The sequence below is a fragment of the Myotis davidii genome, unplaced genomic scaffold (genome assembly GCF_000327345.1).
Source record: "Myotis davidii unplaced genomic scaffold, ASM32734v1 scaffold73, whole genome shotgun sequence".
Classification (NCBI taxonomy): domain Eukaryota; kingdom Metazoa; phylum Chordata; class Mammalia; order Chiroptera; family Vespertilionidae; genus Myotis; species Myotis davidii.
This window is the reverse complement of record NW_006286675.1, coordinates 4,043,596-4,058,183: the sequence shown is the minus strand read 5'-3', so window position 1 is coordinate 4,058,183 and position 14,588 is coordinate 4,043,596. Positions and strand designations below refer to the sequence as shown.

Genomic DNA, 14,588 nt, shown 5'->3' with positions numbered 1-14,588 from the left:
CTCCCCCCCCCCCCCCCCCATCTCCTGAAGGCCTGCCTTGTACCTCTTTGAATCCCCACACCAGCATGAACTTGGCAAGGGGTCAATAAGTATTTGTTGACTGATAGAAGCCATGATTAAACCTGAACAATATTTAATTTTTAAAAAATACACACCTTAGAATATTTCATATTCCCTTCCCTCCCTGCTCTCTCTCACAGCTATTTGAGAAGATGAAGCAACACTAAGATTTCAGAACCAAGAAATCAATTTAATTTTACAGTATCAAAATATGGACAACCCCCAAATTCAACACATGGCAGCTGTTATGTTTGCAAGTGAGAAGGCTCAGCTGTAAAAATACAGCCCCTAGAATAATGGTCACAGGGCAAACTGTAAGAACACTTCTGATGTAGTCAGGAAGTCAGGGCCATGGCTCTCCACTTCCTGATCCCCACTTTCTCTCTCAAAGGACTATATCGTGAAAAACCCTCCTACCCAACAAAAGACACTACTTTATCTTATTGTCTTTCTAATTCAAAGACATACATAACTGACAATCAGAGCTTCTGACTGGATCAAGCTAACCAGTATTCCATTTCATACAAAGCAAACAAACAATCCAACTTGATGGTTTAGTTGGTCAATGTAATATCTTGTCATAAATATATTTCAGTTAGACTTTTCAAAATATGGAAAATAGCCAGGAAGCCCATATGATACCTGGAGATAACCTCACCTGGAAAAGACCTGCCTATAACAGCAAAACCTCTAGGGTACAATGCCTAATAGGATGACCAAGTCTCCCTATTTAGAGATGAGGGTGTTAACAGATATGCTCAAGTTTATATACCAAGTGACTGATGCTTAGGTATTATTTTAAAACTAGAGGCCTGGTGCATAAGAGTTGTGCACTGGGGGGAGGGGAGGATCCCCTCAGCCCAGCCTACACCCTCTTGCAGTCTGGGAGCCCTTGGACATCCTTAGCGCGGCTGCGGAGGTGGAAGAGGCTCCTGCCACTGCCACTGTGATTGCCAGCCATGAGCCCGGCTTCTGGCTGAGAGGCGCTCCCCCTGTGGGAGCACACTGACCACCAGGGGGTAGCTCCTGCGTTGAGCATCTGCCCCCTGTTGGTCAGTACGCCTTATAGCGACTGATCATTTGGCCATCGGGCCGAAATGGGCTCTCCAACATCCCCCAAGGGGTCCTGGATTGTGAGAGGGTGCAGGCCAGGCCGAGGGACCCCACCGGTGCATGATCGGGGCCTAGGAGGGACATGGGAGGTTGGCCAGCTGGGGAGGGACCACGGGAGGGCTCCAGGGCGTGTCAGGCCCATCTCGCTCAGTCCCGATTGGCTGGAACCCAGCAGCAAGTTAACCTACTGGTCAGATCGTCTGCCCCTCTGGCGGTCAGTGCATGTCATAGCAACTGGTCAACCGGTTGACTGTCTGCCCCTGGTGGTCAGTGCACGTCATAGCAAGCAGTTGAGCTGCCTTAGCATATCATTAGCATATTACACTTTTTTTAAGTAAATATATATTTGATTGATTCTTCACCGAGAGGAAGGGAGAGGGATAGAGAGCCAGAAACATCGTTGAGAGAGAAACATAGATCAGCCGCCTCCTGCACACTTCCTACTGGGTATGTGCCCGCAACCAAGGTACATGTCCCCAACTGGAATCGAACCTGGGATCCTTGAGACCGCAGGCCGACGCTCTATCCACTGAGCCAAACCAGTCAGGGCAGCATATTACGCTTTTATTGGTTGAATGGCCAGCTGGCCGACCTGCCACTTGGCATATTAGGCTTTTATTATATAGGTTGCTTTATAGGTATTAAGTTTCAAACTTGAGGAAAAACAAACATTGATTTAAAAGATGCCTTTAAAAACCTGTGGACTACTGGGGAAATCAGGGTATGTACTGGATTTTAGGTAGTATTATGGAATCATTGCTTGTTGTTCTGTGACAACAATGGTATTCTGTTTACTTAAAAGAATGTCTGTATTCTTGGCAGATTTATGCTAAAAATTATGGTTGAGGTGTCATTGTATATGAAACTTGCTTTCAAACGGTTCAGGAAAACAGAAAATGTGTGAATGTGTACGTGATGTGGTGCGTGTGCATACTGTGTGTGTGTGAGAGAGAAGGGGGGGCGGACGTAGGTGTGACAAAATGTTAATTGTTGAATCCAGGTGGTGGAAGTTACATGGGGGAATTTATTGTATTTTTTAAAAAACATTCTGTATGTTTAAGAATTTTCAAAATGGAGTCTTGGGAAAAAATAAAATCCTGTCATAGAGGGAATTTTTCAAAAAATCCTCACCAGAGGACATGTTTTATTGGTTTTTAGAGAGAGAGGAAGGGTAAGAGAGACAGAGAGAGACAGATAGACAGACATTGATGTGAGAGAAACATTGGTTGCCTCTTGAACCCGCCCTGACCAGGGATTGAACCCACAATCTTTTGGTGTACCAAATAATGTCCAACCAAGTGAGCCACCTGGCCAGGGCAAGAGGGAATTTGTTTTTCTTTTTACTTCTCACCTGAGGATATGTTTGTATTGATTTTTTAAGGAGAAAGGGAAAGGAAGAGGGAGAGTGGGAGAGAAGAGGGAAGGAGGGAGACGGGGAGAGGGAGAGAGAAACACATCTTGTGAAAGAGAAACATCAAGGGGTTGCCTCCCATATGCACCCCAAACAGGCAATGAACCTGCAACCTAGATATGTGACCTGACTGGGAATCAAACCTGCAACCAAGGCGTATAGGATGACACATCAACCAACTAAGCCACCAGGCTGGGCAGCAAGAGGAAAATTGGTTTGGAGCTTTGAAACACCTGCTTCAACCTACAGTAATGGGTATCAAAGCACTCTCATCTTCCCCTGACCACTCCATCAGAGTTCTCTGGTGGCCAGCCAGAACTGACATTTTGACTTCCTCTCTCCTTCCAGAAAGCAGGTCAGGGAGGCATTTGACCAATGGGTCCCTTCCATATTCTCCCTCCTCCCTTAGTGCTCCCAGTACTTGCTGGCTATTCATACTACAAGAAAGGGTTACATGGTGAGCAGAGACTAAGGCTTTAAACACTGAAGCACAATAAAAGTAGGAGAAATCATTGTCACATCTACACAAACAATAAGTTAACATACTCCGACAGCCTGTCACAATGCCCTCAGAGAACATTTCATCACCTCAAAAAGAAACCCTTATCTAAAAGCAGTCATTCCTCATTTCCTCCCAAGCTTCCCCCTACTCCCTGGTAACCAATAATCTGCTTTCTGAATCTCTGGATTTTTAAATTTTGGACATTTCTTATATATGAAATCCCATAATATGTGGCCTTTGGTAACAGGCTTTTTTCACTTATCAGGGTTCATTCATGTTGCAGCATGTATCAGTTCTTTCCTTTTTGTTGCCAAATAATACCCCCCAATTTTCTAATAGCTGATCCATTCATCAGTTGATGGACCTCTGGGTTAATTCTGTTTTTTGGCTGTTATGAATAAACAATGTTGTTATGAACATTGGTATAACAGTTTTTGTATGAACATGTATTTTCATTTCTCTCAGTCATATACCTAGGAGTAGAATTTCTGAGTCATATGGAAACTCTGTGTTAAACTTTTTAAGTAACTGCTAGACTGTATTCCAAAGTGGCTGCACCATTTTACCTTCCCATCAACAGTGTATGAGGATTCCAATTTCTCTACATCCTCATCAAAACTTATTGACTGTCTTCTTTTTATCCTTTTTCTTTATTTACTGATTTCTAGAGAGAGGGAGAGAGAAAGAGAGAGGGAGAGGAGAGAAGGAGTGAAAAAGAAAGGGAGAGGGAACCACTGCTTTATTGTTCCACTTATTTATGCAGTCATAGGTTGATTCTTGTATGTGCTCTGACCGGGGATTGAACCTGCAACCTTGGTGTATTGGGATGACACTCTTACCAACTGAGCTACCCGGCCAGGGCCTGTCTTCTTTTTCTTCTTCTTTTTAAAAAAATATATTTTTATTGATTTCAGAGAGGGAGGGAGAGAGAAATAGAAACATCAATGATAAAAGAGAATCATTGTTTGGCTGCCTCCTGCACACCCCCTTCTGGGGATTGAGGCCGAAACCCAGACATGTGCCCTTGACCAAAATTGAACCCAGGACCCTTCAGTCCGCAGGCCGACACTTTATCCACTGAGCCAAAACAACTAGAGCAGAGCCTATCTTCTTGAGTGTAGTCATCTTAGTGGGCATGAATTAGTACCTCACAGTGGTTCTGAGTTGCATTTCCCTGATGGCTAATGATCTTTTCATGTATTGACTGGACATATGTTTAACTTTTAGAGAGATGTCTATTTAAATCCATTGCCCATTTTTAAATTGGGTTATATGTTTTTTTTACTGTTGAGTTGCAAGAGTTCCCAATATATTGTTGATACAAGTTCCTTATAAAAGATATGATTTGCAAAAAACTATTTGAAGCACAAAGATTTTGATGTAGTTCAATTTATCTTTTCTAAGATAATTTCTTACTTAATACTCACAGTAATCATGAGAAGTAGGAATTATTGATCCCATTTTAAAAATGAAGAAATGAAGCTCAATGAAATTAAGGAAATGACTCAAGGGCCACTGCACACGGTCTTGTCCTGCACAACCCATACATTTGAACACAGCAGTCTCGGCCATTTGTTGGAGTGCGGACATGAACTCAGGCCTTCTGATCAGGTCAGAGTTCAGGCTACTCATTCACTCTGTGTTTTAGTGTAATATGGATGATTTTTAAAGAACTCCGTATACTATAGATTCAACATCTAAGGAAACTGCCATTACTTAAATCAAGGGGGGCTTTGGAATTCATCTTTGGAACCTATACCAAGAAGTCATAAATGGTATGTGGTTTATTAACAAATATACTTTATTGATTTTTTACAGAAAGGAAGAGAGAGGGATAGAGAGTTAGAAACATCGATGAGAGAGAAACATCGATCAGCTGCCTCCTGCACACCTCCTACTGGGGATGTGTCCGCAACTAAGGCACATGCCCTTGACCGGAATCGAACCTGGGACCTTTCAGTCCGCAGTCTGATTCTCTATCCATCCACTGAGCCAAACCGGTTAGGGCATGAATGGTATGTTTTATGAACATACTCAATTATGGTGATGGGAGACTTGATATTACAAAGAAGGCAAAGTCCTGGGTGCCAAGTCTGGAGAATGAGGTCCGTTGGCTAGGTTACACCATTTTGGATTTACACACACTGCTATACAACCAACCAATCCACAGTACAGTGGGGCCTTGACTTACAAGTTTAATTCGTTCCGAGACCGAGCTCGTTAAGGAGCTCGTTAACTCAAATTACTCTATCAACTCAATGCACAAAATTGGCGGAGAGACAGCTGGTATCTCAAAAAACTTGTTAGTCAGGACACTCATAAGTGAAAGCCCCACTGTATAATAAATGTTATCTTAAAGCTCAAAGCAGTTCTAAATCTCAAAAGAATGTGACCAAAAATATTTCTAGCAATGGCAGCCAGATAGACACCAGGGAATATGTATAAAATGTACAAAAAGTAATTGCTCTGATACTTTTAAAACATTTTTGATACAAGAATTAGCCATCTTTTTACTTCTTGGTCATACTGGGTATAATTGAATAAAAATCACTGAATTATAGGAGCTAAAAAGGATTTCACATATGGTTCAATCCCTCTATTGTAAGTGAGGAAGCGGATACAAAAAATGTTTAAGTTATTCACCCAAGTACTCATAAGAACACGAACAGAACAAGAACTAAAATTTAAGGAGGATGCAGTTCCCATGGTTTATTTCTTAATATTAGCCGTCTTAGCATTGCTTTTAGCATTTATGATTCTCCCCTTCTCTCTCCCATAGACCTCCACATGGAGTATACTATCCAAGACTCCTTAAGGGTGGGGAACTCAGCCCAGACTTCGTCTATCCTCCAATTGGATCCTTCCCTAATACCAAATAATCTAAACATCTCAAACCCATGTAGATAATTCTGACAGCAAATAAAAGGGACTCGTTTTACAAAGGAGTACGGCCAAGCCTTATTTCAAAAACTAGTCTCTAGTTTCCAATCTAAGAATTAACTGGCTTTCTGCTTGCTGTTTCTGCTTTTCCCCCTTCATCTAGGAGAGAAGGCCAAGGCTGTGTTTTGCTGGATTGCTTCATAAGGGACAATCAAGGGAGGATACAGTCTGAGGATGGGCCAGTGCAGCTTGGACGTGGGCTAGCAGAAGGCTCTGGGAAAAGAGAACTGGATTCATGGGCAGACTAGGTAGGTCAACAGAGCAATTCCTCTCCATTGGAAACGGGTCTAAGTGCTGACACGGGGTTTCCCACAGCTTCTACTGGCCTCCAAAGGCTATTTGTCATCGGAGGCTCTTGATGAAGCTGTACATAAATATCTGACTGTTGTTAAATACAAAACAAAACAAAACAAATAATCCACAGGAACCAAATCAAAACCAGCTGTGAGTGGAAGAGGCCAAATCTCAGTGTAAGTGCAAAAGGCCCAGCAGAAACATTTGTTAATGGTGCTATTTACTTTGCTGAATAGTAAATTGTCATGCCCATGAAGTCATATCACATGACTGGAACGTTTTTCTTATGACTTTCCTGCTATGAAAGAAATGGGCACTTTATTTTCTAGAATCCTGAATTCTATAGTAGATGAGTCAGAATCCGAGTTTTAATTCACAATCAACCCACCGACTCAGCCTGTTCATTTCTGACAGCCTGTTCGTGATTTTACATCCTATGTTAAAGTTGGCGCTAAACTTTCTTTTTAAATTATCATTCATTAATCCCTAATTCTACAATTATAGAATGCTGTAACTATAATCCCAAAAATATAACTGTATGCTACAACATTAAATATGATTCTATAGTCAAGGCAAAAGAAGGAAACAGAGCCTAAGATTAATCCTGAAATCATGGAACTTGCAAACTGTCAAGAATGAGAATGAGGTATTTTGGGGAAGTTGGGTTATGGGATTCTGGAATTTGAATTTCTCAAGGATATGCCAATATAGCTTGCTTTATTAATTCTCTTATGAAACAGTCTTTTCTCTCTAATTAGATGAAGCTTGAAAATTATTTGGCGTTCAGCACAATACTGAACCCACAGTTGGAATGAAATCAGTACATGTGAACTGATAGTTGATGATAAATAACCCTAAGAAGGCAAGTCACAGCAAATTTTATGGAAACATGGCTAAGTCATTCATATGTCTGATTTAGTCTCTTAACAAATTCAGCAATTTAAAGAGTACTTGGTGAGTTCTTCACCAGCTCCACAACTTGGGTATCTTGTGCTTCATCAACTTTAAAGCCATTTTCTTTGGTTCCAATGGGGATAAACAGATGTCTAGGAGCAATAGGAAATTGGACTCAATCTCCAAATATTCAAACCCATTCTCTCTACAGGTCTTGAAAGTAATAGCCAGAACTTCATGCAAAATTCCCTATTCAGATGGCAACATTTTAAGAGAGTAAAAAGCTGAGTGGGCCCTTTTCCCTCTGTGGGGCTTCCCAATACCTCATGGGTAGAATGGAACTATAATTTGGCAGCTAGATGAATGATAGACAAAGAGGTCTCTGTGTAAGACCCCTACTTTATGAAATATAACATTAGAAAAAAAACATTTATGAGGTATTTTTAATTTTTTAAAAATATTTTTTTAACTATATGTTTTTATTGATTTTTAGAAAGAGAGGAAGGGAGAGGGAAAGAGAGAAACATCATTGTGAAAAACATCAATAAGCTGCCTCCTGCACACCACCTACTAGGGACTGAGCTTGCAACCTGGACATGTCTGGTGACCGGAAATCAAACCAGAGACTCCGTGGTGCATGGGAGGACACTCAACCAACTGAGACGCACCAGCCAGGGCTATTTTTAATTTTTTGTTTTTTGATCTACAACTTGAGATAAAATTCTACCACACACATTTCTCATTTAAATATTCTTATTGCATCTTAGCTCAACAGCTTCTCCTCATTTCACTAAATGAAACAGCATAATTTTCCTTTATCTGCAAAATCAATCTACCAATTCTGTTCTTTAAGTTCTATCTTCATCCTATCTCTAATACCATCCAGTCATTTTCATTCATTTATTCAATTCCCTCAATTTCATCATTACCCCAAACAAACTCATCTTTGTAAATCTGGCAACTCACTACTCTGCACCTTATACTTCCAGCCCTCTTGCAACACAAACCAACCTGGTGATTTGTCAATCTCAACAGCACTATTATCATATTAGTAACCTAGTCCTAGACTAAAATAATGGCAATTGTTTTTGGATGATGGAAGGAGGATGGGTGCAAAAAATGGGTGCAGATCTGGATGATTCTGTCTTAAATATATCTTCCAATCCATTATCTCTCTGGCCCTTCTATAAAAATAAATGGATTTGTAGTCTCTAGTAGGATCAGTTATACATTCCTCCAAACTAAATGGGCTATAGTTTGGAAGACAGACCACAGATATTAAAGGATATGGAAAAGTTTAATAGCTTCAAAAGTTTTTTTCCTTTAACTAAAAAAGAATTATCTTGCCACAACATGGATGAACTCTGAAAACATCATGCTAAGTTAAAGACACCAAATACAAAAGGCCATATATTGTGAGATTCCATTTACATGATATGTCCAGAATAGGCAAATCTATAGAAACAGAAAGTAGAGTAGTGGCTGCCAGACCTACATAGAGGGGGGAATGAGGAGTGACTGCTTAATGGTACAGTTCTTTTGGGTGTGATGAAAATGTTCTAAACTTAGCAGTAATAGTAGCACAACTCTGTGAATACCAGTATACTAAAAAACCCACTGAACTGTACACTTTAAAAGGATGAATTTCATAGTATGTGAATTATAACTCAATAAAGCTGTTATTAATAAAAAAACAACCTTATCTGATTTCAGGAAACTCTGGCTCCAGCCACATGCTCATGATTCTGAGTAACACACTAAAGAGTCAGCCTCTGAGATAATTTATTCAGCCTAGAATGCCCTCCCCCAACTCCTACCCTTTCCCTCGCCAAATTCAACTTTTATTTTTAAAGATAGCCTACTTAACCTTTAAAACTAACTGTGATGGATATTAACTACACTTATCGTGGTGATCATTTTGCAATATGTACAAAGAGCAAAATCATTAATTATACTGGACACCCAAAACTAATATAATATGTGAATTATACCTCAATTAAAAGAATTAATTATTAGTTTTAAAAAACCTAACTGAAATATTTTTTCCCTTCTGTGTGAAGCTTTCCTTGACATCCTTACTCCCTCAGGCAGGAGTAACTGCTCTCTCAGCACTTAATATATAAATGAGTAAAATATTTTTTAAAGATATTAGAGTGCCCTGTTTATGTCTCTGTTTCTCACACTAGACCATGAGCTCATCTCATTAACTTCTGTATTCAGTCACTAGCATAGTGCCTTGCTATCCAATTTTCAAAAGCTGTTCAGTACTTCTCTTTTTAAAAAACAGTATTTGTATAAATATACATTTTATAAGTAATGTATAAAATCATACTGTCATAGATATTTATCTGGTTGAACCTTTTGCAATTCCAATGTTGATGCATGAAAACAGTTATCCTAAGATGACAATTAATTGGGCATTCTTCACTGCATTGCTAAAATAAATAAGTTGGTATCTTTCTATATGGGATGCAGAATTTTATACTGTTATTACTGAACATTTACAAATGTACTGGGAATCAGATACTTAAGTCAAAACACAACCTTTTACACAGATATGTGTGTATTTTTTGATATACTTATTTATTCATTTACATATGTTTTTCACAGTAATGTAATTAATGCAGTCAGGAAAATGTCTTTTTTCTTTTATAAGGTTGTCTAGTGAGCATTATCTTAAAACAGTCCTATTTAGAGCTTTTTAAGAAAAGTAATGATTCTTTTCTAAGATAGGGCCTGCAAACACCAATAGTTATAAGGATCATCAACTAAAAAGCATCATCTAAATGGAGAGCATCACCTAAATACCTTTGAGAACAGAATAGAGAGCCCAGAAATAAACCCACACCTATGTGGTCAATTAATCTATGACAAAGAAGACAAGATCATACAACAGGGTGTAGACAGTCTATTCAATAAATGGTGCTGTAAAAATTGGACAGATATATGCAAAAAACTAAACTAGACCACCTTCTTATACCATAAACTCAAAGTAGATTAAAGACTTAATTGTAAGACCAGAAAACATAAAACTCCTAAAAGAAAAACACAGGCAGTAAAATCGCTAACATTTTTCTTAGCAATATTTCTTCTGATATATCTTAAGTATGGGAAACAAAATTTAAAAATAGGACTACATCAAACTAGAAAAGACAAACTACCGAATGGGAGAAGACATCCAATAAGAGGTTAATATCCAAAATTTGTAAAGAACTCATATAAGTCAACACATGCACACAAAACCACCAAACAACCCAATTAAAAAATGGGCAAAGGACCTGAATAGATACTTCTCCAAAGAGGACTCATAGATGGCCAACAGACATATGAAAAGATGCTCAACATCAATAATCATCAGAAAAAAATGCACATTAAAACCAGAATGATATATCACCTCACATTTTACAGAATGGCTACCATCAATAAACCAACAAACAGGTGTTGGTGAGGATGTGGAGGAAAGTGAACCCTCATCCACTGTTGGTGGGACTGAACATTGGTGTCAGCTGCTGTGTAAAACAGTATGGAATTACCTCAAAAAATAAAAAAGAGAATTACATTATGATCCAGCAATTTCACTTCTAAGCATATATCCAAATAAATTAAAAACACTAATTTGAAAGAATATATGCACCTTTTGTTCATTACAGCATTATTTACAATAGCCAAGATGTGGAAGCAACCCATAGATGAGTGGATAAAGAAGATGTGGTACATATATACAACGGAATATTACTCAGTCATAGAAAAGAATGAAATCTTACTATTTGTGATGACATGGATGAACCTAGAGGGTATTATGCTAAGTGAAACAAGTCAGACAAAGACAAATATGATTTCAATTATAAGTGGAATCTATAGAACAAAATAAACAAATAAAACAGAAAGACTTATAGATGCAGAGAACAAACTGAGGGTTGCCAGATGGGAGGGGAGTTGAGGGACAGGGTAAAAAAAGGTGGAAGAATTAAGTACAATTTGTAATACTGTAATAACTATGTATGGTACCAAGTAGATACTAAATTATTGGGGGCATTGGCTCATAAACTATATAATTATCTAACCACTATGCTGTACACCTGAAACTATTGTAAAATATACTAAATGTCAACTAAAATAGAAATAAAAAAATATAAATAATATGTTAATACCTTTGGGCAAGAAACTAACAACAATGTGTCTCCACTAAGGAAACTGGGTGGTAAGGGAAAAGTGTACAAGATTTCCCTTCCACATAGAATATTTTCTATATCTTTAAATTTCATATCAAGTACATTATTTATCTATACAATTTGCTTCTTGGCTCTAGAAAACCATCACTATTTAGGAATGTAGGCCTGGCGTTGCCAGATCTGATTTTTCAAAGAAGTCATAAATGGGAAAATTCTGATTTTTATGTAAAACCCATAATTTTAAAATGTTGGCTTTATTCAGAATTTAACACATTGAGCAGGCCAAACAAAACACACCTGCAAGCCATATCTGGCTCATAGGCCAACCAGTTTACCATCTTTAATAAAAAATTTGATGTGTGGCTTATGGTTCCAAAACTATAAATATATTTAATGGAGGAAAAGTTCAAAAAGAAAAATCAGACTTGTAGATGAATCCCTGCCCCACCATCTCTTTAGTACCTATTGCTGTCTTCACATTCCAGGGTCTTTTAAAAGGCTGTTAATATTTGACCAACTAAAATTCAAGATAGTCAGGGTTAATCAAGAAATGCGCCCATTATTCTAACATCTGCTCTGTTTTAAAGAGTGAAATATGGAGTCAATTTCAAGTTTCAATTCTTCTAGCCAACTAAAGAAAAGTATGTGAATTATTTCTAGCTGGCTGGAAAAATTCCCCCAACCAACTAGTCAAATGATTGTATGGTTGAAAAGACCTGTAAGTTATTTTCCTCTTATTATCAGGCAGTATACTGCTGCTCAAAGACAATATGGTAGCTATGATCAACATAAAGTTCTGAACTCTCTCTGGGAACCCAGTCAAAATTCTGGGGAAAATCTGAAAGTCTCTTAAAGTCCTGCCAAGATGCCATTTATCTTCTGAAACTAAGAGACCCTATGTGGGTCTAACTACTGGTCATCGGTGGAATACTGTATCTGTTGAATGCCCAGGACAACAGAGCCAAAGCAAGTTAAAGAAGAACCAGTTTCAGTTCTAAGTCTAGCACTAGAGATGTATTCTTTCGTCTCTGGTGTGCTTAAAATTCTCATCCCAATCTGTTAGAAGCTTCAAAGGATTTGACTGGTATTTTCACATGGTTTCCCTATACCAGTGCTAGCTCCAATCTTCCAAACAGTAGCCTTTTTATCACCAGCTGGCCCAATATTGGGCTTGATCATCTACTCACTGACGGTGAGGCCTTCCCCAATGGTGAGACTACACAACCCCAGGAAGGGGTGGCGGTGGGGCGGTAATCACTGAATCAAACTATAGGACTAATGGCAACTTTGCAGGACACAGGCACTCAAGGTTTTCCTTATGTTGCTTGTGGAAATGCTATGGCAGGTCACATTTTTCCTTAGAGCTTTTTCACCCAGGTAACAGAATAGAAAGATGTTGATTTAATATCATTCAACCATGTTGAGAAGGTGCCCATTTTGCCAAGTGACACGAATGGCTCCACACTATATACCGCGTGACCTTTTCTAAGAACAGTGAGCATTTGGAAAAAAACAAGATAACTATATGTTGAATCCCAGTCTTAAAAAAACCCCACATGATTATAGTGACACAGGAAATTAAGATCTGCAAAATATTCAAACTGACAAGCTAAACGTAACTCTCTAAGGTTGTAACCAAGAAAGCCATTTCATGGTAGGGTTCAATGGTCTACAAACACTGATCAATTGTGAAATAAAAGCCAGGAATGTTCTCTTTGCAGAACAGTGCAGAGTCCAATGTCTTCCCTGACTTGCATTTTGATGTATGGACATGAGAACTGATTTTCAGCAAGAAACAGGTGCTTAGGAATCAATAACCTGTACTTCCCTTATCAGCAATTTTTTGAATTTGACACCTACTACACAACAATCTGCACACATCAGCATCCAGCAACTGTAATGGGTTTGTTCTAAGGGGGAAAAATCATAATTAACTGCTTTCTTTCTTTTCTATAAATCTAAATACCAAATAAGATTCAAATACATCAGTTCAGAGCACATAAAGCTTGTTTTATTCTTACCTCAGCAGCTTGGGTCTCTTGATGCAGTAATGTAAGACCAGTCAAGTCTTCTAAGAAGGAATGTGAAGAATTAAACACCTTCGCCAGGAATTGAAATCCTTCTCCTTCATATTGATCAAGAACCTGAAAAACATTTACATTTTTAAAAAGGGGGCTGTAGGTCTTAAAATGCATATTAAAAGATTTTTCACTTCTAATAAGCACTTGTCAAAAATGAAACAAAAACTAGTCTTAAATATGGAGATAACCAATCTGTTGGGCAAAAAACTGGGAGGGTTTAATATTTATCACGTTTTTCAATTTAGATGACAATTTTTCTCAAAATAGGTTACATGCAAATTCATTAAAAATTCTAGAAAAGTTGGGGTTACTAATTTTAAGGTCTATTTTTTTAGGGGAAAAAGTAACAGGCAAAAGAAGAGCCAAGAAAATTTTTTACAAGGATAAAGAGAAGGGAAGGGACAGAAGGATGAGAAATGAGACCTACTGGCTAGCCAAACATATTTTAAAAATTATTTTAAAATGTAAAACTAAATTGCACCAGGCATGTCAAAAAAGAGGAGACCCAAATCGTCAATAAACTTATGAAAAGTTGCTCAGTATTACAAGAGATCAGGGAAATAAAAGCTAAAACTACAATGTAATATTGTTTTTTTATTATTATTATCAATGTAATATTGTTTTATACCTAACAGCATAGCTAAAATGGAAAAGACAAAAAATACCAAGTACTGGCAAAGATTTGGAACAAGCAGCATTCTCCTGGGAGTACAAAACGAGGCAACCACTTTAGAGGTTTAACACGTGCATGGGCCATGATAAAAAAATTCTAGAACGAAACCAAGATGGTGGCATAGGTAAACACCTGAAATTACTGCCTCCCACAACCACTTCAAAACTGCAACGAAAAGACAAAACAGACATCATCCAGAACTACAGGAAGGCTGGCTAAGTGGAAATTCTGCAACTAGAAGGAAAGAGAAAAGCACACTGAGACTCAGAGGAGGTGCGGAAGTAAAGTGCAGAGGTACGGAGGCGCACGTGGAAAGGGCCGGCAACTGAGGACACGGTTGTCTTTTTCAATCGGAAGGGAGTCACAAGCTCCCGACTGCTCTGAACTCCAGTTCTGGGCGAGTCTCTGGGGACCCAGACTCATACGGGGAGAAACTGGACTGTCTGGC

At 38.6% G+C, this 14,588-nt stretch overlaps 1 protein-coding gene across 4 annotated transcripts in view; it reads right to left on the bottom strand.

Moving 5' to 3' along the window:
* ATG7 (autophagy related 7) overlaps nucleotides 1-14,588 on the bottom strand; it is a 239,242-nt gene that overhangs the window by 102,453 nt on the left and 122,201 nt on the right. For 3 of the 4 annotated variants that reach the window (XM_015560374.1, XM_015560375.1, XM_015560376.1), the window contains exons 18-19: nucleotides 13,408-13,530; nucleotides 10,642-10,747 (exon numbers count right to left, since the gene is read on the bottom strand). In XM_015560374.1, the coding sequence (XP_015415860.1) occupies nucleotides 10,685-10,747; nucleotides 13,408-13,530 (186 nt within the window). In that variant the 3' untranslated portion in view covers nucleotides 10,642-10,684. Of the gene's footprint in view, nucleotides 1-10,641; nucleotides 10,748-13,407; nucleotides 13,531-14,588 lie in introns of those variants that run through there. The other variant, XM_006758276.2, reaches the window with a different exon arrangement.